The sequence below is a fragment of the Bos grunniens genome, chromosome 10 (genome assembly GCF_055505025.1).
Source record: "Bos grunniens cultivar Pamir isolate PY7600 chromosome 10, Bosgru_T2T1.0, whole genome shotgun sequence".
Lineage (NCBI taxonomy): Eukaryota > Metazoa > Chordata > Mammalia > Artiodactyla > Bovidae > Bos > Bos grunniens.
In genome coordinates this window covers 60,207,957-60,229,791 of record NC_141174.1, presented here as the reverse complement: position 1 = coordinate 60,229,791, position 21,835 = coordinate 60,207,957, and the positions used below count along the sequence as shown (strand labels likewise).

The window sequence follows — 21,835 nt, the reverse complement described above, 5'->3', positions numbered from 1 at the left end:
TCATTCCCTTTTGCCACAAGCGTCTTGAGAAAGCAGAGGTATCATGGTATGTGTGCGTGCTCAGTCGCTCAGCCGTATCTGATTCTTTGCGACTCTGTGAACTGTTACCCATCAGGCTCCTCTGCCCATGGGATTTTCCTAGCAAGAATACTGGAGCAAGCTGCCATTTCCTCCTCCAGGGGATCATCCCGACTCGGGGATCAAATCTGCGTCTCCTGCGTTGGCAGGTGGATTCCCTACCACTGAGCCATCTGGGAAGCCAGATGTATCATTACTTACCGGATAAATATTTCCTTTTACAAGATAGCGCTTTTCTGGCTTCAAGACTAGGTAATCTCCCCGGAATGGTACAATTCGAGGATTGGGATTGCAGCCACTCAACTCGGAAATACGGTCTGAGTAAAGTCCCGCACATGTCACAACATACTGACATCGGACCTCCTCTCCCTAGGGCAAGAGAAAAGAACAGCGACTTGTGGGAAGCAGAAAGAATAGGTGATAGCAAAGACAATAAAGGCACAGATATGGATCCTTCATTCATTCATTTATGGCTGCATCGCACAGCTTGCAGGATCTTAGTCCCCTCACCAGGTATTGAACCCAGGCCCCTGCAGTGAAAATGTCCTAACCACTGGACTGCCAGGGAATTCCCATCTTTTTATTCTTTTTAAAAGATGAGATTAAATACAGGTATCAGCAAAAGAAGTTCTTCAGCATTTAGTTGGAAGGTAGAAACTTAGAGCAATGGCACACAAGAGGCTATCACCTTAAATTTTGTACTTTAGAGTTACAGTGGTTGACCTAGCGAGGATACCTAACAAGCCACATACAGACAGCTCTTTTTCACAAAGACCTACCGTGGAACTTCTTCACTACTTATTGCAGGAAGAAGCCACCTTCATTTAGGTGGCTCATTTGGCCTCAACCCATTTGGCCTCCTCTGTATTTCAAATAGCTTCTCCTGTCTTATCTAGGGGTAATTATCCTGTTACTCTCAGGTTGCTTCACACTCAACCCTTGCTCAGTTCCACCTGTAATCTACCCAGCAACCAAGGTCTCCCTTCGGATCAGTATCTACTTTGCAAAGTGAGGCTACTTTTCAAAACTCAGTTATTCAACCCACATTTACTGAGAATGCACACTATGGTCAAGGTTTGCTTTAATGACTAGGAGACTACTAATCTTAGGCTATGTTTTCTCATAAATTTTATTTGTGATTATCATCTGCATATTTTTTGCTTTACTCTGATAGGGTTAGCCAATTTGTGACTCAATTTCCTAAATGATTTCATTTAACCCTAATTCCCTACCATACTCCATTTCTATTGCTTTATTTCTTACAGAGGAAACAACTAATACCTTCTCGCTCCAGGTAATCTCATATTGCTAGATTTCCTTCTGAGAGGACCTGTTTCTGAAGCCTTGAGGTTCTCATCTGCCTCAGTGTTCTCTTTCTTTCTAGGCTTTACTGATTTATCCTTATCCTATCTCTGTCTTCATCCTATTTTTGCCCAGCTACCAAGATAAGCCTCTTTTCAACAGTTATACAAGCACACTTAGGACAAAAATCAAATGAAACTTCTTTGCAGTGAATTCAAATTAGCTAGACTAAACTCATGAAAACTCATGATCCTTGAAGTCAAAGGACTATGTCAACAAAAATAAAAATGCTTCTTGTAAGTAGGTTAATATCTTTTCTGTTCATCTAGAACTATATACCAGAAGTACAAAAAATTTTTTACGTGATATTAATCTACTAGTTACCTACTTGAAAAGCAAGCAATTGTTTTGTTCTTAGAACATAAAATGAAGATAAGCCTTATGATAAACGTAAAGATAAAAGAATTCATAGAATGGTACCAGAATGCAATAACTTAGAAGTTCTTTTAAAAACTTGAGGAACGATTTCAAAGGAAAAAATTATTAAATAATTCAGTAACATTAGTTTCACACCCAAAATGGAAATTTTTAATTTACATTGACTTATTATTATTAGTTCAACCATAAAAGTCTTTTAAAAAATAAACCATGCATCGTTATTGCTATTTCATAAGCTTCCCTGGTGGCTCAGACAGTAAAGAATCTTCCTGCAGTGCAAGAGACCAAGGTTTGATCCCTGGAGAAGGAAATAGCAACCCACTCTAGTATTCTTGCCTGGAGAATTCCACGGACAGAGGAGCCTGGGGGCTAAATCCATGGGGTGGCAAAGAGTCAGATGCAACAGAGCAACTAACACTTTAACACATTCAAGTGAAACAGACCTTTCCTCCATGTTCAACCTATAAATCTTTAGTTTGCAACTCCTCTCCTCAAAAGTTTATTTTAAAAATTCATTTTTTTAGCTTGTCATAAATGCATCGATATTCAACTTGATAAGCTGACTCAAATTTTTGTATTTTATAATTTTAAAATATATTAAAATTATATTTAAAATTTTAAGTTATATTATTTAATTATACTAGAGGAAAATGCCAAAATAAAAGTAACAACTATAGAAGCTGAATAAAATACATATCCCCTGGTTTCCCACAGGCCCCTGTGTATCTTGGATCACATGATGCCACACTTTAGTGAAAATGTTTCTTAGGGCAAGGGTGGAAACAGACTTTTAATCCTTTTTTTTTTAAGCTTTATAAAAGTTTTAGGTAAATGTTTCCATCAGTTCGTTTTATGTACTTCTTGAAAACAAAATTCATAGGTTTAACATTAATGCTTTAAAATATTGTACATCAAGAAAGCCAATTCTCACTCATGCAACAAGTTGGTCTGTGTTCTCTTTACTCCTGTTTGCCAGACAATCTTCAATAATTTCTGCAAAGAGACTTCTCGTCGTCGGCAGAGTATAGGCAAGAGGTGAAAGCTGGCCAGCAGCTTTATGAAAACAGTCTGAACCATAATATGGGAAGTCCATCCCACTTACGCTTCATTCTATAATCACATTTATCACTAGCAAACTGCACGAAGGTCATCATTTCTTGAATGAGAGCCAAAGCTTTTAGCCTCTCTTCATTACTTGGTGCTTCAACAATTGTCTTGCAAATTCCCTTGAAGCTGGCATCCGTTTCAGGGAGCTCACCATACCCAGCATCATTTCCCTCTACTGAGACAACCAAGCCTGCCTCGTGAAAAGTCTTTGTCATGACTTTCTTATCTTTATATTTCATCTTCATGGTTCTCTGTTCCAAAGAGTAAACCCAATGCTCTGGCTGCTTCTGTGCATTTTTCATCTATGTTTTTCAAGAGACCAGTTTTCTTCTTATCTGTTTTTTAATCAAAAAAAAAAAAAAAATCTGATGGCAGCAAACACATTATCTCCATTTTGATCAATTATACAATTTTTCTTTGCTCCATCTATACCAACATATACAGGAGGTTGGTTCATCAGGAGACTCCCTGAAATACTACACGTGGAAATGAATTTTATTATCTATTATTTATTATTTACCAGAAATAATGGTCTGGAACTCAAGAAGGCCACGGTAAAATCTCCAGTGAAGGTTAAAATCAGCCTTGCTGATATTTCTGTTCATTTTGTGTTTCATAAAGACCCACTGATCGAAGTCCAAAGTTTGCAGAAAAGGGAATTGGCTGACTTCTCAGGATCAAGTTCTTCATAGAAATTCCAGAAGTGATAGAAATCTCCAGGCAGAGAATGCCTATAACGATTTTCTATACTTATTTTCTTTTTAATATCTCTTTTCTAAAGTCACTGGAGACCTGTTTTCAGGATTTACTCCCCACCAGGCCTGCACTTCCCACCACTGCTGACCATTCTGCTTCTTAATCCTTTTTTGAATGGACACCTTGGCTGTTCTGCCACTTGGGCCACACGATCCAGCAGCTCTGACAGTAATTCAAGTTTGTGGCTGATCATGATGTTTTAAGGAGACTTTTGTAGGTCCCTATAGGAAGAATCACAGCACAGAACTTTAGGATTTGGGAGGAAAGTTACACCATCCTCTGCAGGTAATTAGCCTCCTTTTGAGAAAGGGCTTCTGCCTTTGATCCAACACTTGACCACAGGTCACCAAGTTACCATTTGAATTACCCATTATGAACTGGGTATTGTCTTACTCACCAGGCCACAAAACTGGGTGTGTACGCAGCACTCTGTCATCAAGAGGAAGTGGTAATATACAAGATCAGAGATGTATAGGTCCTGCAGGCACACATAAGTTGTGGAGGCAAGTGGCTCAAATGCCCATGACCTCCACCGCTAAATCATCTCCTCCCTCTGGACCTGCTCCCTCGGCCCCATGGAAAGTGATCAGCTGACCAAGGAAGAAAAAAATACAGGCCAGGTTGACAAATGGTTCTGCACAACATTCTGACATCACTTGAAAAGAACAGCTACAGCACCAGCGCCCCACTTGGGAGTGGCCCTGAAGGTCTATAGTAAAGGGCAATCTTCCCAAGGGGGCAGAACACAGAATGTCATACCTGGTTATTTGTCCTAGAAGTATGGATCTATACTGTTTCATGTGCAATGACTATTTGCTGGATGGTCAGAAAAAGGAGCTCTGGAGAAAAGGTATGTGAATGGATCTCTCAAAACAGGTTCAGATAAAAAAGACATTTGAGTTCTCTATGAATGCTCACTGAAGAGTGATCATGGAAGAGGAAAATTTTAATAATCAGTGGACAAGATGACCTGCCCTGTGGATGTTAGCTAGCCTCTTTCCCCAGGTACCCCATCCACACCCAATGGCTTCATGAACTAAATGGTTGTGGCAGCAAGGAGGTAATGCATGGGTTTAGCAACATGGACTTACTCACCAAGGCTGATCTATTTACAGCCACAGGTGAATACTCAATCGGCCAACAGCAGAGATCAACATAGCCACTGACAGGTCCCTGGACCACTTCAATCAAAAACCAAAGGCAGCACTTAGTCCTCATTGGAGCAGACACTTGCTCTGGATACAAATTCATCTTCTACACCTGCAATGCTTCTGTGGAAACCGCCATCTGTGAACTTACAGGATGCTTTATTCACTCTTAACGGTATTTTACTCAAAAGCATTACTTCTGATCAGTGAGCTTATTTTCCAGGAAATGAAGCACAACAATAGGTTCATGCTTGTGGAATGCACTAATTTTACCATTTACCCCACAAACCTGAAGCTACTGGGTGACAAAAAGTAGAATGAGCTTTTGAAGATCCAGTAACAGCACTAGCTGGCTGGCACACCTACAGGCTTGGGGCAGTGTCTTCCAGGATTCTCTACATGCTCTAAACCAGTGACTAATACATGGTGGTGTTTCTTCCACAGCCAGGATTCACAGGTCTGGAAATCAAGGGGTAGAAAATGGGAGCAGCTCCTTACTATTATAATAAACTGCTTATGAAATGTTTGCTTCCCAGCCCTACAATTTTTGGTTCTGATGGTCTAGAGGTCTTGGTTTCCAAGGGAAAAATGCTTCCATTAGAAAATAAGCAATGGTTCCATTAAGTCAGAAATTGATACTGTCATACCTGGTCACTTTGGGCTCCTCCTGGCAGTGAATCAATAGGCAGAAGGAATTACTGTTCTGGGTGGGATAACCGATTCTCTCAAGAAAACACTGAGTTGCTACCACATAGAGGGCTCAGAGATGATAAAGAGAAGTATGTCTGGAATGTAGCTCCCCTGGGATATGTTTTAGTTTCCCCACGTGCTATTATAAAAGTTAATGGAACCCAAAAATGGAACCCACAACCCAAAACAAGCAGGGCTGCTAAGCGCATAGACACTTTAGGAATGGAAGTTTGAGTTACCCCAGCAAACTAGGAACCATTACCAGCTGAGATGCTTGCCAAGGGCAAAGGGACTATGGAATGAGTAGTGGAAGAAGGAAATTATAAATATCAGCTACGACCACATGGCTGGTGACAGAAATGAGGAGTGTAGTAGCTAGGGGTATTTCTTTCTTATTCTAAAATAAATATAATTGCCTATAAGTTACCCAACACTTTCTTTACCCTCATTGTTACTAGAGTGAACTGTGTCCTCCTCAAATTTATAAGTTGAAGTCCTAATGCCCAATGAGACTGTATTTGGAGATAGGACCTTTAAGGAGATAATTAAGATTAAATAAGGTCTGTAAAGGGGAACCCTAATCTCATAGGACTGGTGTTCTTATAGGGGAAAGAGACTGCTCTCTCCCACTCTCTCTCTACACGTGTGCAGGCACAGAGAAAAGGCCACTTAAGGACAAAGGCAGCCAGCCTCAGGCCGAGAAGAGAGATCACACCAGAAGCCAACTCTGATGGCACCCGGACCTAGATTTCTAGCCTCTAGAGATGTGGAAAAATAAATTTCTGCTGCTTAAGCCGCCCAGTGTGTGGTAATATGTTGTGGAAGCCCCAGACAACTAGCACACCCATTTCTGCCACTTCCCATCATCTCACATGGGGTTTTTCAACTTCAGCATTATTGACATGTGGGACCAGATGCCTCTCTGTCGTGGGGACCTGTCTCTCACACTGTAGAATGCTTAGCAGATTCCCTGGCCTCTACTCAGTAAATGACAGCAGCAGTGCCCCACCTCCTCCACTTCTACTAGGTGTGATGAGAAAAATGTTTCCAGACGTTGCCACACGTCTCCTAGGAAGAAAAATTACTTCCAGTTGAGACTTAAGATGCTTAAATAGTGGTTAACCTTTTATCTCAGGATTTATATTGCAGGATCTCAAAGTGGGAGAGTGACTCAGATAGAAAAGAAATGAACATTCACAATCAATGAAAGTAGACTTTGTATCCTCTTTGGAGAGAAAGCTTGTCTTCAGGTGTATGAAAGATAGTTGCACCTTGTGGATGGAAGCATAATTGTTCTACTCTATTTCATAAATGTAGTTATAAGGGGTGTGAGTGGATGCCAAGTGGGAAAGGGAGGGACTGCAGGGGATTTACGGTATCACTTGGGTTATGCTGGGATTGATGCTTCCTTACATGCTTCTAACTTAAAGCTGACCAAACAGCAAGTGCATATGATCCAGGAGGCAGAGGTACAGCAGCAACCACACTATTCTCTGAAGGTCACCTCTGGCCCAAACACCCACTGCCAAGTATTGATAAATTATAGCTCCACCTTCAGCTCACCTCCTGACTACCCATCCTACTGGCCAAGCACAAAGGCACCCACTACTTGGGTGTAGACAAAGCTTCCTGCTCGCATTCCAACTTCAGCAGCTGGACACACTTGGCTTCTCAGAAACTGGCTGGAGATACCTCCTGATCTACCAACTCCCCTTCTGAATTTTCACCTCCCTAAATACTTTCAAAACTGTGTAAGGCCTAATTCCTACAATATACTCATTGATGACTCTACTCTCCTGACTGACTGAACTCTGATCGTTCGGTGAACAAACAGCTAATGCAATACTTCTATGCTATTCAATAATTCTTGTTTTAGACTATGAGAAGCTGAAGAAAAGCAGCCTATCTCTCCCTGCACAGCCTGCTCCCTGTCCCCAAAGTCTTATAATTAGTAGAGAGTTAATAATAAGTTCATGTAGATAAGTAGGCAGAAACGATAAAACATCTATCAGTTTTCATTACCCCAAGTGCTTATAATCCTCTCCTTTGCTGGCACAATCACTTGATGAAGACATTCCCAAGTTGAAACCTTTCCTAGAATGAAAGTTGTTACATTGTTCCCAAAGGATTTTTCTCAGAATAACTTTTACAGTAGGCAAATTTCATTCAATGATGTAAAATACAGCACTGTGGTTTAATTCAACTTTTTAAGGAAGAAGATGACAGTAGATAAAGTAGATAAAGTTTACTTAAGAATCTTGGGACTTCCCTGGTGAACCAGTGGTTAAGACTCTATGCTTCCAATGCAAGGGGCTCAGTTTAGACCCCTGGTGGTAGAACTAGATCCCACGTACCACACCAACGATCCCAAGAGCCTGCAAGGCGCAACTACAAGATCCTGCGTGACACAACTAAGACCTGGCACAGCCAAACACATAAATAAAGATTTTCTTAAAAAGAATCTTTACCTTTGTATTCCTTATAACGATTGGATATTTCATCCCTGAAAAAAAAATTAGTGAAAAATTTATTTTTAGCAAAAGAAGGCCTACATTAAATGAAATATTATTCTAGTCATAAATTTCAAGGATTATCTCCATCATAACCATGACTGGCTCCTACTTTTCATTCTAAAGTTTTCTTTTTACCAAGTAACGAGATTAAACTAGTTAAGATTCGACAATATATAAAACTCTGGCATGTTTTTTTAGCATATTTCATTTTAATTCATTTAACCTGTAAACCATTCCCCACCTCAGCTCCAACACTAGAAGGCACAGCTTTTCCGTGAACCACAATCCTAGAAAACATGCTGTAAAACGGACCATCACAAATCAGTATGTATTTTTCCATCGGAAGAACGCTATGACACTTGTCATTCAAGTGTTATCTGAAGCTTTACAGATTTTAGGTTGGATAGAGAAGCAAGAGTTATTACAACACAAAATTTCCAATGATAAACTATTTCTAAAATTTGTTCCCAATCAGATACATGTGATCTTAAAGACCTATAATGCATATGGATAGCAGGTAAAGAATATGATTTACTTACTTACATCATAAATTTGATTGCTTATGCCACCTACCTAACAATCTCAATTATTTAACAATTTTGCTCATCATCTTAGAATTTAGAAGAACACTAGGAAAATGATTGCTTCAGATAGCCCAGATCTCCTTAAAGGCCTGTCAAGAAAGAATGAACCAAGCACTACTTCTTTTTCCCTTCAAATTTCCAAACAACAAATTTAAGGCTTAACAACTAATTCATTTGGTTTAAAAAAAAAAAATCTGTGCCCCCAAAGCAAAACAAAATAAACTCTAAGTACAGGCTACAATGGGGGAATTGCAGGTGGGGGCTTCAGAATGGCTGAGTCATGTCCTATCCTCAGACAGTCTGATTCAGTAAGACTGCTGCTGCTGCTAAATCGCTTCAGTAGTGTCTGACTCTATGTGACCCCATAGACGGCAGCCCACCAGGCTCCCCTGTCCCTGGGAGGATGCTAAAATCTGTATTTTTAACAAGCATCCCCAGGGGATTCTGAGTCTAACCTATTGGATAGGAAAGTCTTTGGGAGCTAATTTCGCTTCTGCACCTGCCTGCAGCTCTGTGCCCTACTGTAGCTACCTCCTGGTGACCCTCATGTCATGCTACCCTAGACAGAAATAGTCCCAAGTTTCTATAAAGTCAATTCAAGTATTCAACAGAAAAGATACAGACAGCTTACCATCTTTACTTCTTGAAGGACTTTCTCTAGCCATTTCAATATCTTCTACTTCAAAATTGGTCAAAACAGAGCCACCTGCTTCTTGGAAATCCTTGGCAAATGAAAAAGCCACCTGCCGATAGTCCACGATGCCAGTATAGGGACAATCGATAGCCATTAGACCCTGGGACAGAATTGTGAAAGGACCAAGACAATATAATTAAAAACTGCTGAGGACAGGCTCTCCAATGAGGCTTCCCTGGTGGCTCAGTGGTAAAGAATCCACCTGCCAATGCAGAAGACTCAGACTTGATCCCTGGGTCGGGAAGATCCCCTAGAGGAGGGCATAGCAACCCACTTAAGTATTCTTGCCTGGGAAATCCCATGGACAGAGAAGCCTGGCAGGCTAGTCCATGGGGTCTAAGAGTTGAACATGACTTAGCAACTAAACAACAGATTGTCCAATAAATTTGACCTTTGGCTGAATTTTTTTTACTGTTTATAGTAATGGATAACTCACAATTAGCCTTTCCTGGCAAACATCTGATAATCTTAAAGAAAAATAAAATAAAAGCTTTCTCAATTCAGTGCCTAAATCTGATACTGAATACGTATATAAATTGTCTAACAGATAATAGAAATAATACGAGCTAAATAAGAAAACCTCTATAATCTGGAAATAATTCTCCTCCTTAGAGGAGTTAATTTTTCCAGGCTCTTTCAGCTGCTACAATGAGTCTTTCAGTTTTATTCGGCCTAGAGGAGCTATCCCACGTTGAAGGTCAGGAAGGGCAGCAGTGAGGAGATACCCCTCATCCAAGGTAAGGAGCAATGGTTGAGCTTTGCCGAAGCAGCCATGAAGAGATACCCCATGCCCAAGGTAAGAGAAACCCAAGTAAGACGGTAGGTGTTGCAAGAGGGCATCAGAGGGCAAACACACTGAAACCATAATCACAGAAAGCTAGTCAATCTAATCACACTAGGACCACAGCCTTGTCTAACTCAATGAAACTAAGCCATGCCCGTAGGGCAACCCAAGATGGGCAGGTCATGGTGGAGAGATCTGACAGAATGTGGTCCACTGGAGAAGGGAATGGCAAACCACTTCAGTATTCTTGCCTTGAGAACCCCATGAACAGTATTAAAGGGAAAATGATAGGATACTGAAAGAGAAAATCCCCAGGTCAGTAGGTGCCCAATATGCTACTGGAGATCAGTGGAGAAATAACTCCAGAAAGAATGAAGGGATGGAGCCAAAGCAAAAAGAATACCCAGCTGTGGATGTGACTGGTGATAGAAGCAAGGTCCGATGCTGTAAAGAGCAATATTGCATAGGAACCTGGAATGTCAGGTCCATGAATCAAGGCAACTGGAAGTGGTCAAACAAGAGATGGCAAGAGTGAACGTTGACATTCTAGGAATCAGCGAACTGAAATGGACTAGAATGGGTGAATTTAACTCAGATGACCATTATATCTACTACTGTAGGCAGGAATCCCTCAGAAGAAATGGAGTAGCCATCATGGTCAACAAAAGAGTCAGAAATGCAGTACTTGGATGCAATCTCAAAAATGACAGAATGATCTCTGTTCGTTTCCAAGGCAAACCATTCAATATCACAGTAATCCAAGTCTATGCCCCAACCAGTAACGCTGAAGAAGCTGAAGTTGAATGGTTCTATGAAGACCTACAAGACCTTTTAGAACTAACACCCAAAAAAGATGTCCTTTTCATTATAGGGGACTGGAATGCAAAAGTAGCAAGTCAAGAAACACCTGGAGTAACAGGCAAATTTGGCCTTGGAAAATGGAATGAAGCAGGGCAAAGACTAATAGAGTTTTGCCAAGAAAATGCACTGGTCATAATAAACACCCTCTTCCAACAACACAAGAGAAGACTCTACACATGGACATCACCAGATGGTCAACACCAAAATCAGATTGATTATATTCTTTGCAGCCAAAGATGGAGAAGCTCTATACAGTCAGCAGAAACAAGACCAGGAGCTGACTGTGGCTCAGATCATGAATTCCTTATTGCCAAATTCAGACTTAAATTGAAGAAAGTAGGGAAAACCACTAGACCATTCAGGTATGACCTAAATCATATCCCTTATGATTATACAGTGGAAGTGAGAAATAGATTTAAGGGCCTGGATCTGATAGAGTGCCTGATGAACTATGGAATGAGGTTCGTGATACTGTACAGGAGACAGGGATCAAGACCATCCCCATGGAAAAGAAATGCAAAAAAGCAAAATGGCTGTCTGGGGAGGCCTTACAAATAGCTGTGAAAAGAAGAGAAGCAAAAAGCAAAGGAGAAAAGGAAATATATAAACATCTGAATGCAGAGTTCCAAAGAATAGCAAGAAGAGATAAGAAAGCCTTCTTCAGTGATCAATGCAAAGAAAAAGAGGAAAACAACAGAATGGGAAAGACTAGGGATCTCTTCTGGAGAAGGCAATGGCATCCCACTCCAGTACTCTTGCCTGGAAAATCCATGGATAGAGGAGCCTGGTAGGCTGCAGTCCATGGGGTCGCTAAGAGTCGGGAACGACTGAGCGACTTCACTTTCACTTTTCACTTTCATGCACTGGAGAAGGAAATGGCAACCCACTCCAGCGTTCTTGCTTGGAGAATCCCAGGGACGGGGGAACCTGGTGGGCTGCCGTCTATGGGATCACACAGAGTCGGTCATGACTGAAGCGACTTAGCAGGGATCTCTTCAAGAAAATCAGAGATACCAAAGGAACATTTCATGCAAAGATGGGCTCGATAAAGGACAGAAATGGTATCAACCTAACAGAAGCAGAAGATATTAAGAAGAGATGGCAAGAATACACAGAAGAACTGTACAAAAAAGATCTTCATGACCCAGATAATCACAATGGTGTGATCACTCACCTAGAGCCAGGCATCCTGGAATGTGAAGTAAAGTGGGCCTTAGAAAGCATCACTATGAACAAAGCTAGTGGAGGTGATGGAATTCCAGTTGAGCTATTCCAAATCCTGAAAGATGATGCTGTGAAAGTGCTGCACTCCATATGCCAGCAAATTTGGAAAACTCAGCAGTGGCCACACGACTGGAAAAGGCCAGTTTTCATTCCAATCCCAAAGAAAGGCAATGCCAAAGATTGCTCAAACTACCGCACAATTGCACTCATCTCACACGCTAGTAAAGTAATGCTCAAAATTCTCCAAGCCAGGCTTCAGCAATATGTGAACCGTGAACTTCCTGATGTTCAAGCTGGTTTTAGAAAAGGCAGAGGAACCAGAGATCAAATTGCCAACATCCGCTGGATCATGGAAAAAGCAAGAGAGTTCCAGAAAAGCATCTATTTCTGCTTTATTGACCATGCCAAAGCCTTTGACTGTGTGGATCACAATCAACTGCGGAAAATTCTGAAAGAGATGGGAATACCAGACCACCTGATCTGCCTCTTGAGAAATTTGTATGCAGGTCAGGAAGCAACAGAACTGGACATGGAACAACAGACTGGTTCCAAATAGGAAAAGGAGTTCGTCAAGGCTGTATATTGTCACCCTGTTCATTTAACTTTTATGCAGAGTACATCATGAGAAACGCTGGACTGGAAGAAACACAAGCTGGAATCAAGATTGCCAGGAGAAATATCAATAACCTCAGATATGCAGATGACACCACCCTTATGGCAGAAAGTGAAGAGGAACTCAAAAGCCTCTTGATGACAGTGAAAGTGGAGAGTGAGAAAGTTGGCTTAAAGCTCAACATTCAGAAAACGAAGATCATGGCATCCGGTCACATCACTTCATGGGAAATAGATGGGGAAATAGTGGAAACAGTGTCAGACTTTATTTTTCTGGGCTCCAAAATCACTGTAGATGGTGACTGCAGCCATGAAATTAAAAGACGCTTACTCCTTGGAAGGGAAGTTATGACCAACCTAGATAGCATATTCAAAAGCAGAGACATTACTTTGCCAACAAAGGTTCTTCTAGTCAAGGCTATGGTTTTTCCTGTGGTCACGTATGGATGTGAGTTGGACTGTGAAGAAGGCTGAGCGCCGAAGAATTGATGCTTTTGAACTGTGGTGTTGGAGAAGACACTTGAGAGTCCCTTGACTGCAAGGAGATCCAACCAGTCCATTCTGAAGGAGATCAGCCCTGGGATTTCTTTGGAAGGAATGATGCTAAAGCTGAAACTCCAGTACTTTGGCCACTTCATGCGCAGAGTTGACTGATTGGAAAAGACTCTGATGCTGGGAGGGATTGGGGGCAGGAGGAGAAGGGGACGACAGAGGATGAGATGGCTGGATGGCATCACTGACTCGATGGACGTGAGTCTGGGTGAACCCTGGGAGTTGGTGATGGCCAGGGAGGCTTGGCGTGCTGTGATTCATGGGGTCGCAAAGATTTGGACACGACTGAGCGACTGATCTGATCTGATGTGAACCATATCTGATAATGAGTCAGATTCTGTATCACCAATTTCTTTATATAAACTGCACTAAGATTTTCCCAGTAGTATATTATCTGTCATGCACACTCAGTGAGAGCCCTGAGTTGTTCACAATGTTTTCAGAGTACTGATCTGATTTGCTGCTGAATCTATCTTCAAGACTGCAACTACTGAATGGAGATTTTAGTGGTTAAGTCAAACTTTCTCTTTAGGTAATATGGAGAAATTAATAGCCTGGGTATTTAATTGCTATGTTGGAGTGTGTGTGTATGTGTGTGTGTCAGTTGCCACTCAAAACATGTTTAAACTCTATAAACGAATGATCTACAACCATACATATTTAATTTTTCAGAATAAGTGTTCAATGTGCACAGGCCTTTTCTAATTGTGAAGAAAAGGATATGAGTAGAATTTCACACACTAAATACTGACTACATTTTGGCGAGTGCTTGGAAATGGCACAATTTTCTGTTGCGTTATTGTATATAAGAGTATATCAGTTCTCTCAATCAATTTCCTCTAAGAGGGCAGACTGGTTCCCAGGATAACTAAAGCCCAGAAGTTGAGTGTGACTTAAGGGCTGCCATCCTCCTGGGCAGCACTGCACTGCTGTTACAGTTTTAAAATGACATCTGATAATATTAAATATCTCATCTGTATTCACTGCTCCACCCCAGCCTAGTGTGTTTACCTGTCTGGCCTTTAAAAGCTTTTAATTTTGCCACTCAACCCTGACCAATGTTTCCAAATGGCCAGATGGCACTAAAAGTGAAGGCTCATAATCTCAGGCTCTTTTCACAAGCTGAACCTAACATGTGGCAAAAATTCATCATTCTCCTGACAGTCTTGCTTCCAGAATTTGAGAGCATTTGCCAAGAATAGGAAATCATTCCTTCTGTTTCTAGACACACGTAAGATTTTACACTAGAACTTCTATTGCCTGAAATTCCTAAATTCACAGGTCCAATAAGTAGAATTCAACTCCAACCTACAAACAGTATCTGGGATACAACAACCTTGGAAGCTAATTTAAGATAATACTAAGAGTTTAGTCACAAAAACTTTCTTACATAGCATAGAACTATGTGATAAGTATGATAACAGAGGGGTAAAATAACATGTGTCCAAGTGCCTCGTGTCAATCTTTTTTTATCATCCCAAATATCCTCCTCATTCATCTTCTACTCCTCTAATCCAGCACATGCCTGACACACACAGAAGGCACTCAAATACTGACTGAATGAATTTTTGAGGGCTGTCTTTAAACATATACCAAATCTTACCCTTCCTAAACAGGTTTCCTTCTTCCTTCCCTTTCTGGTCTTGGCTCTGACCCTCCTCATGAGATGTTGGTGTGCCTTGCCTGAATGTGGATGAGGGGGAAGGTGGAACAAATCACTGCTGCCAAGCTGTTGACACTCTGGCCTAGGGTGGGGTTAGGGGACAGGCTGGCTGTCTGCCAGCCGGCAGACTGCACGTGCACGGACCAGGTCACCAGGTCAGAGCTTGAAATCTGATATTGTGGCAGATCAGGTTGGAAAAGAACCAGGCAAGTGGGTCAGGGAAAGCTAAGAGTTGGAAGTCAGTCAGGAGGCTAGAGGAATATGTGATTGACCAATAGCGTTATATAGTAAGGCAGTTGGCTCAGCATCCCTATGGTCAGAGGAAGCAGTCAGGATAGAGAGGCACAGAGAACACTGTCAAGAGCCATTCTTCAAAGTTTACAGATGCAGTTTCAAAGTTTCTCAGATACTCCCACTAGGGGCACTTGATTTTCTTCTTAAAGAGATCTGATACAAGAAACATTTTCAGAGTTCCCCTGACAAACTGTTTCTTTCTGGAGGGCCTGGAAGAAAGAGAAGAGACCCTATACCATGGAAATTCTGCTACCCAATCCTGGTAGTGGTTGTGAATTTGGGGTAAAAGGGAGAAATTTATTCAAGACACCTTTATGAAAAACCGAAGTATACTTTCCACTATATATTGTCACCCCTAAAAATTCTGGACATTGATAACCATAATGCGGCCTCCTATAAAGTAGATCACTACTGCAGAGGCTTCAGGGAAGGGTAACATACACCTCTCTTAGAAGTTACACTACTTATTTATCTTTCAAGCGGGGGGCTCACCTCTGAGAAGACTTTTCTAAACTCTTGGATTAAACTAAAAGCTCTCCCTTGCTTTGGTACAAGACAGTTCTATCATAATACTTATCACTGTATTAAAACTATCTTCTGCTACACTCTAACTTCTTTTAGGATCATGACAATGTCTTATCTTCACATCTGCAGTACCCACTGTAGTGCTGGGCACACAGTAAAGAAGAAAATGTTGGTCAAATTAACTTGATTATCTATATATACATACTTCATCTACCCTGTTCTGAGAAATGTGAGGATCACATGGTCAGGTGCACAGAACAATATCCAGACTCATCCCTAATCTTTATGATGTACAAAATGCTGTTTTGTTTTGAACAGTAAGGCATGATATTAAGAACCATGGGTCCTTCTTATAAAGAACCATGGGTCCTTCTTTTTCTATTTTTTTTCCAATTTCTAAAGTTATCAGACACACAACAGACGACTGTTGTTTCGGTTGACTAGCTGGAATATTCCAAATCCCCAAGATTTCAGTACCATCATGAAATCAAAAACTTTGTTTCCCAAACTCCAGAGTCAAAATTGTTTTTACATCATGACCAAATCCACAGTGGGGTCAGGGGCTTTTTTTTATATATATATTTTTTTTACACTAATATTAAAGTCTGAAACAGTTTCTTGATAGTACATAAAAACAGAAACACATTTAAAAATTAGCATGCCTCTCTGGTGGAGGTTATAAATTGTTTTATTCTCAAATGCCAGGTAATACTTGATACAGATCAGTGAGATTCTGACATCTTAGTTCCACAACCAAACCTATCAAAATCACACAAAACAATAAAACAGAAACAGGTTTAGCTGTTTTATAGTCAGGAAACACTCAATAATTCTTGTAAAGCACTATATAGATAAGAGATGGGAAGTAAGTTTAATTTCATTTTTTTAGTAGATTTGATTTTTTAGAGCAGTTTTAGGTTCACAGGAAAACTGAGCAGAAGGAACAGAGACTTCCCGAATATTAATACTTCCTGCCCCCATATGTGTAGCTCCCTAATCTCTTTAATACTAATACTTTTTTTCCTTTTTAAGTACAGCATTAGTATAAACAACCAGTTCTGCTATAGACTGAATGTCTGTGGGCCTCCAAAATTCATAGACTGAAACCTAACGACCAACGTGACAGTATTTGGAGATGGGGCATTTGGGAAGTGATTAGGTAATAAAGATAGAGCCTTCATGAATGGGATTAGTGGCTTTATAAAAGAGACTCCAGAGAGCTCCCTCACCCTTTAAGTATTGTGAGAACACAGCTAGAAGATGGTCTATGAACCAGGAAGTGGGTCCTCACCAGACATCAAATCTTTCAGAGCCTTGATCTCAGACTTCTGGCCTCTAGAACTATGGGAAATAAATACCTGACACTTATAAGCTAACTGGTCCACTTTCCAGATGGCACTAGTGGTAAAGAATCCGCCTGCCAACATAAGAGACACAGAGAAGAGAGCTGAATCCCTGGGTCGGGAAATCCCTGGAGTAGGAAGTGGCAACCCACTCCAGAGTTCTTGCCTGGAAAACTCCATGAACAGAGGAGGCTGGTGGGCTACAGTCTACAGGGTTGCAAAGAGTCAGACACGACTGAGCACACACTTTGTTGCAGCAGCCCCAACTGACTAAAACGAGCCTTTATATGAGTTACTCACAACCCTAGTTTGAAGATATCCTACGATCTCTCAACAATGTTTTGAAATAGCCTATTCTATTCTACAGAGGAAATGACATGGCTTAAAGGAAATAAACAGAATAAAATAATGAGTTACAAGCAAAGTATTAGGAAAAAGGGAAAATGTAAACCAGGAGAAAAAGAACATAAAAAAGTTATCTTATCAGACGTCATGAAAAGTACCCAAGTATCTCAAAAAAATCCATTTTAATTCACCAGAATTACTGCTCACATAAAGCACAAAATAACAACCATCACTTCTTGAGGATTAACATATCTTGGATGCTTTATATGTATTATTGTATTTAATTCTCAGAACAACTCCATTTTACAAACAAGGAGTCTGAGGTTTAGAAAAATTTTAACTTAAGGTAAACAGCTGTTAAATAGGCAGATATGAGATTTAAATTTATGTCTGTCTGACTTCTCAGCCACCACAAACTGCTGCTCATCTTATGTCAGATCCCATTTTATGGGGGGGAAAAAAGAGAAAATGCAGTGAGATAAAGAATAGTATGTCAAAACTTCCTTAAGTCTAGAAATTACTGACCTATGATATACAGTAGTAGTAACGTTAGCTGCTCAGCCGTGTCCCACTCTTTCAGACCCCAAGGATTTTAGCCTGCCAGGCTCCTCTGTCCATGGAATTCTCCAGGCAAAAGTACTAGAGTGGGTTTCCATTTCCTTCTCTAGGGGATCTTCCTGACCCAGGGATCAAATCAGGGTCTCCTGTATCGCATGCAGATTCTTCACCATCTGAGCCACCAGGAAAGCCTGGTAGAAAGGAATCAGGTTTTCTAAAAACAGGGGACAACAGAGGATGAGATGGTTGACTGGCATCACCAACTCAACGGACATGAGTTTGAGGAAGCTCCGGGAGTTGGTGATGGACAGAGAAGCCTGGCATGCTGCAGTCCATGGGGTCGCAGAGTTGGACACAACTGAGGGACTGAACTGAACTGATTCTAAAAATAACTATAAATAGGTAGTGTTGGTGGTGTCATAGTGAGTAAAGCTGCTTCCAAAAATAAATATATAAATGGTTCTGACCTCCCACTTCAAGGCTCCCCTCTCTCCCACAACCAGTTTCATCCTGTGTACCAGAGTTTGATTAACTTTTCCTTAATTAACACAGTTTGCATGTCATTTTCCTGCCAAAATCCTTCAGTGGCTCCCTACTGTTTAGATCAGGAGCTGGTAATTTTTTCTATAAAGGGCCAGATAGTAAATATTTTTGTCCATGTGAAGCTTAAGGTTCCAACTACTCGAGTTGGTTGTTTGGCACAAAAGCAGCCACAGACAACACATAAATGATTAAGTATGGTTGTATGCCAATAAAAATTTATTTGTGTGACACTGAAATTTTGTTTCATATAATTTTCACTGTCATAAAATATTATTCTTTTAATTTTTCTCAATCATTTAAAACAGCTTAATAGGTCATTAACAACTGGTTGTGGGCTTGGCCCACACTGGCCACAGTTTGCCAATCCTGGCTTAAGACCCATGTAGCATTTGCTCAAAGCCGGAAGAAAATAGACAAAATCAGATATTCAATGAATGAGTCTTCTTATTAAAAAATCAGTCATTCATTCATCATCTCAGAGAAATAAGAACTATATGGGGAGAAGAAAAGGGAGAAGATCTGCTCCCACAAGGAAAACACTCTTACTATTCTGAGTCCGAAGGGAGAGAGAGGTGAAGTATGCTAGAGTCAAAGATGCTATGCTATGACCTTCCCTGCAAGGAAGAACTCATTCAGCGCTATCTGGATTTCTAGGTACTACCAATCTCTTGGGAACTTTATACTACTTAAGAAAATCAAATATTTTGATCCAACCTTAACTGCACAACTAAAGATAACTTAAGAAAAATTAATTCTATATTGTCTTTGTGTAAAAGGATTTGAAGCAGCTTGTAAAAACAAACAAAAATACATACAAAACAATATATACTAGCATTAAATTTTAAACCAGACAAGTATATGGATTAGAAGTCATTATTTGCAGACAATATGATTGTATATAGAAAACAGAAGAAGAATTAGGACTTCCATAGCAGTCCAGTGGTTAAGAATCCATGCTTTCACCGCAGGGGGTGCAGGTTCTATCCCTGTTTGGGGAACTAAGATCCTATCTGCCGTGCAAAATGGCCAAAAAAAAAAAAAAAAAAGAATTCATAGATAAACTGTTAGAATCAATAAGTGAATTAAACAACCAAAATGAAGCGGGTAATGTTCTGTTTGTTGATCTGGATGCTGATCACATTTCGTGAAAATTCATCAAGTTGATGATTTTGGATGTACTGGTATGCTAGGATTCAATAACAAGTTCCAAAAAATAAGAGCTTACAGAAAACAAAGATGAAAAGACAAGATGAAACAAAGAGTGAAATTAGTGCATAAAAATAAAAATTTATGCTTAAGGCTTTAGCTACTTGGCAAGAGTAGGGCACAAATGTGTCCTGCTTGGGATCAAGGCAAACAGGACAATGCAATCAGTTACAGAGTCCACAGACAGAAACTGCTCAGGAAGAAAAAATTATACTTAAAACTGGGGTCTGAGAGAAATTTCTCCTGAGTGTTCTCAAAAAGATGTTATTCAACAGTGAACCTATCTTCTTACAGTAGAGGCCTTAGTGAGTGACACAGTGATTTTCTCCATAGGCTGATGCCAAAACACCAACACACAACTCAAGGAGAGTAATCTGGGGTCAAGGAGTAGGTGGGGAGAGAAAAACACTACAGTATAGGGGTACCACAATCTGGTGGTCTGGAGAGAGGTAGAAGGATGAATGATCATCTAGGCTCTCTTCTTTAAACAGTGTTTCTCTAAAGCAAGCTTTTGATAAGCATCGCCTGACAGTGAGTTCAAGGTCATACTCACTAAGATAGGTACCCAGAGTCCAAATATTGTATAATGTCATTAAAACACTGGGGACAGATGTAGAAAGCAAACCTATGGTTACCAGGGGGTAAGCGGGGGTGGATAAATCAGGATTGATATATACACACTACTGTATATATTAAAATATATATATATATATACAAAGTGAAAGTGAAAGTGAAGTCGCTCAGTCGTGTCCGACTCTTTGCGACCCCACAGACTGTAGCCTACCAGGCTCCTCTGTCCATGGGATTTTCCAGGCAATAATACTGGAGTGGATTGCCATTTCCTTCTCCAGGGGATCTTCCCAACCCAGGGCTCCAACCCGGGTCTCCTGCATTGTAGACAGATGCTTTACCGTCTGAGCCACCAGGGAAGTCCATACATATAAAAGATATAAATAAATAAAATAGACAAAATAGATAAATGGTGGTGGTTAGTTGCTTCAGTCATGTTCAACCCTTTTACAACCCCATGGACAGTGGCCCACCAGTCTCCTCTCTCCACAGGATTTTCCCAACCAGAATACAGGAGTGTGTTGCCATGCCCTCCTCCAGGGGATCTTCCTGACCCAGGGATCGAACCCATGTCTCCTGTACTGCAAGAGGATTCTTTCCCACTGAGCCACTGGGGAAGCCCATAGGTCCTTATTAGTTATCTATTTTTACATATTGCTTATATATATATATATATACACACATGTATACTATTATTATATGTACTTTTATCTATTTTATTGTATATATATACACACACATATTTGGGGAAGATCTGTAGTGGCCTATACAGGAAAAGAATCTAAAAAAGAGTGGATATGTGTATATGTATAACTAATTCACTTTGATGTACACCTAATACAACATTGTAAATCAACTATATTCCAATTAAAAAAAAAACCAAAACCCTGAGGAATGGAAAACAGGAGATACAGCAATTCACTGTAACAGTCAGTGGCGTGGGAATCAGACAGTAGCCTCTAAAAGGCTATCAAGGAAAGCTGATAAACAGAGCAACTATTATATATATATAGTCAAGTCTCCATCACAAATAAAGAAGATCTGGTTTTCCCCATAGCATGCTTTAAGCCAGATACTCTATAACCCACCATTCACACCCTCCTGAAGCAGACCAGATACTGCAGCCACCATCCTCAAAAATTTTCAGTGGCTACCCATGTCTACTGGATACACTTCAAAGTATTAGCATGAATGTCAGGCCCTTCATGTGGGCTGGTTCTGCCTTTCCAATCTCATCTGTTACCTCCCACTACACACCCTAGGACCCAACCACACCTCACCACACAGTGCTTTCCCAACATGTCACAGGGCCTCAGACCTCTCTTGCCTTTGCCTGTGCTCTTTGGACCTGGTAGTTTCTCAAAGGGAAGAAGAAATCAGCATCCAGAGTTTGTGGCAGTGCCCTCTTGTGTCTGTCACCTCAATGCTCCTGTGACAAGATTATC

The 21,835-nt window shown here is 40.6% G+C and overlaps 1 protein-coding gene and 1 pseudogene across 7 annotated transcripts in view; both read right to left on the bottom strand.

Moving 5' to 3' along the window:
• L2HGDH (L-2-hydroxyglutarate dehydrogenase) overlaps positions 1–21,835 on the bottom strand; it is a 53,149-nt gene that overhangs the window by 13,543 nt on the left and 17,771 nt on the right. For 5 of the 7 annotated variants that reach the window (XR_015134781.1, XM_086321596.1, XM_086321598.1 and 2 more), the window contains 3 exons: positions 9,248–9,410; positions 7,988–8,022; positions 280–447 (listed from right to left, as the gene is read on the bottom strand). Coding sequence is in view for 5 of the 7 variants with exons in the window: in XM_086321596.1 (XP_086177722.1) it covers positions 280–447; positions 7,988–8,022; positions 9,248–9,410 (366 nt within the window). In the remaining 2 variants the exon portion in view is untranslated. Of the gene's footprint in view, positions 1–279; positions 448–7,987; positions 8,023–8,605; positions 8,706–9,247; positions 9,411–21,835 lie in introns of all 7 variants that reach the window. The other 2 variants (XR_015134782.1, XM_086321597.1) reach the window with 2 other exon arrangements.
• LOC147364635 (histone PARylation factor 1 pseudogene) lies at positions 2,623–4,932 on the bottom strand (annotated as a pseudogene).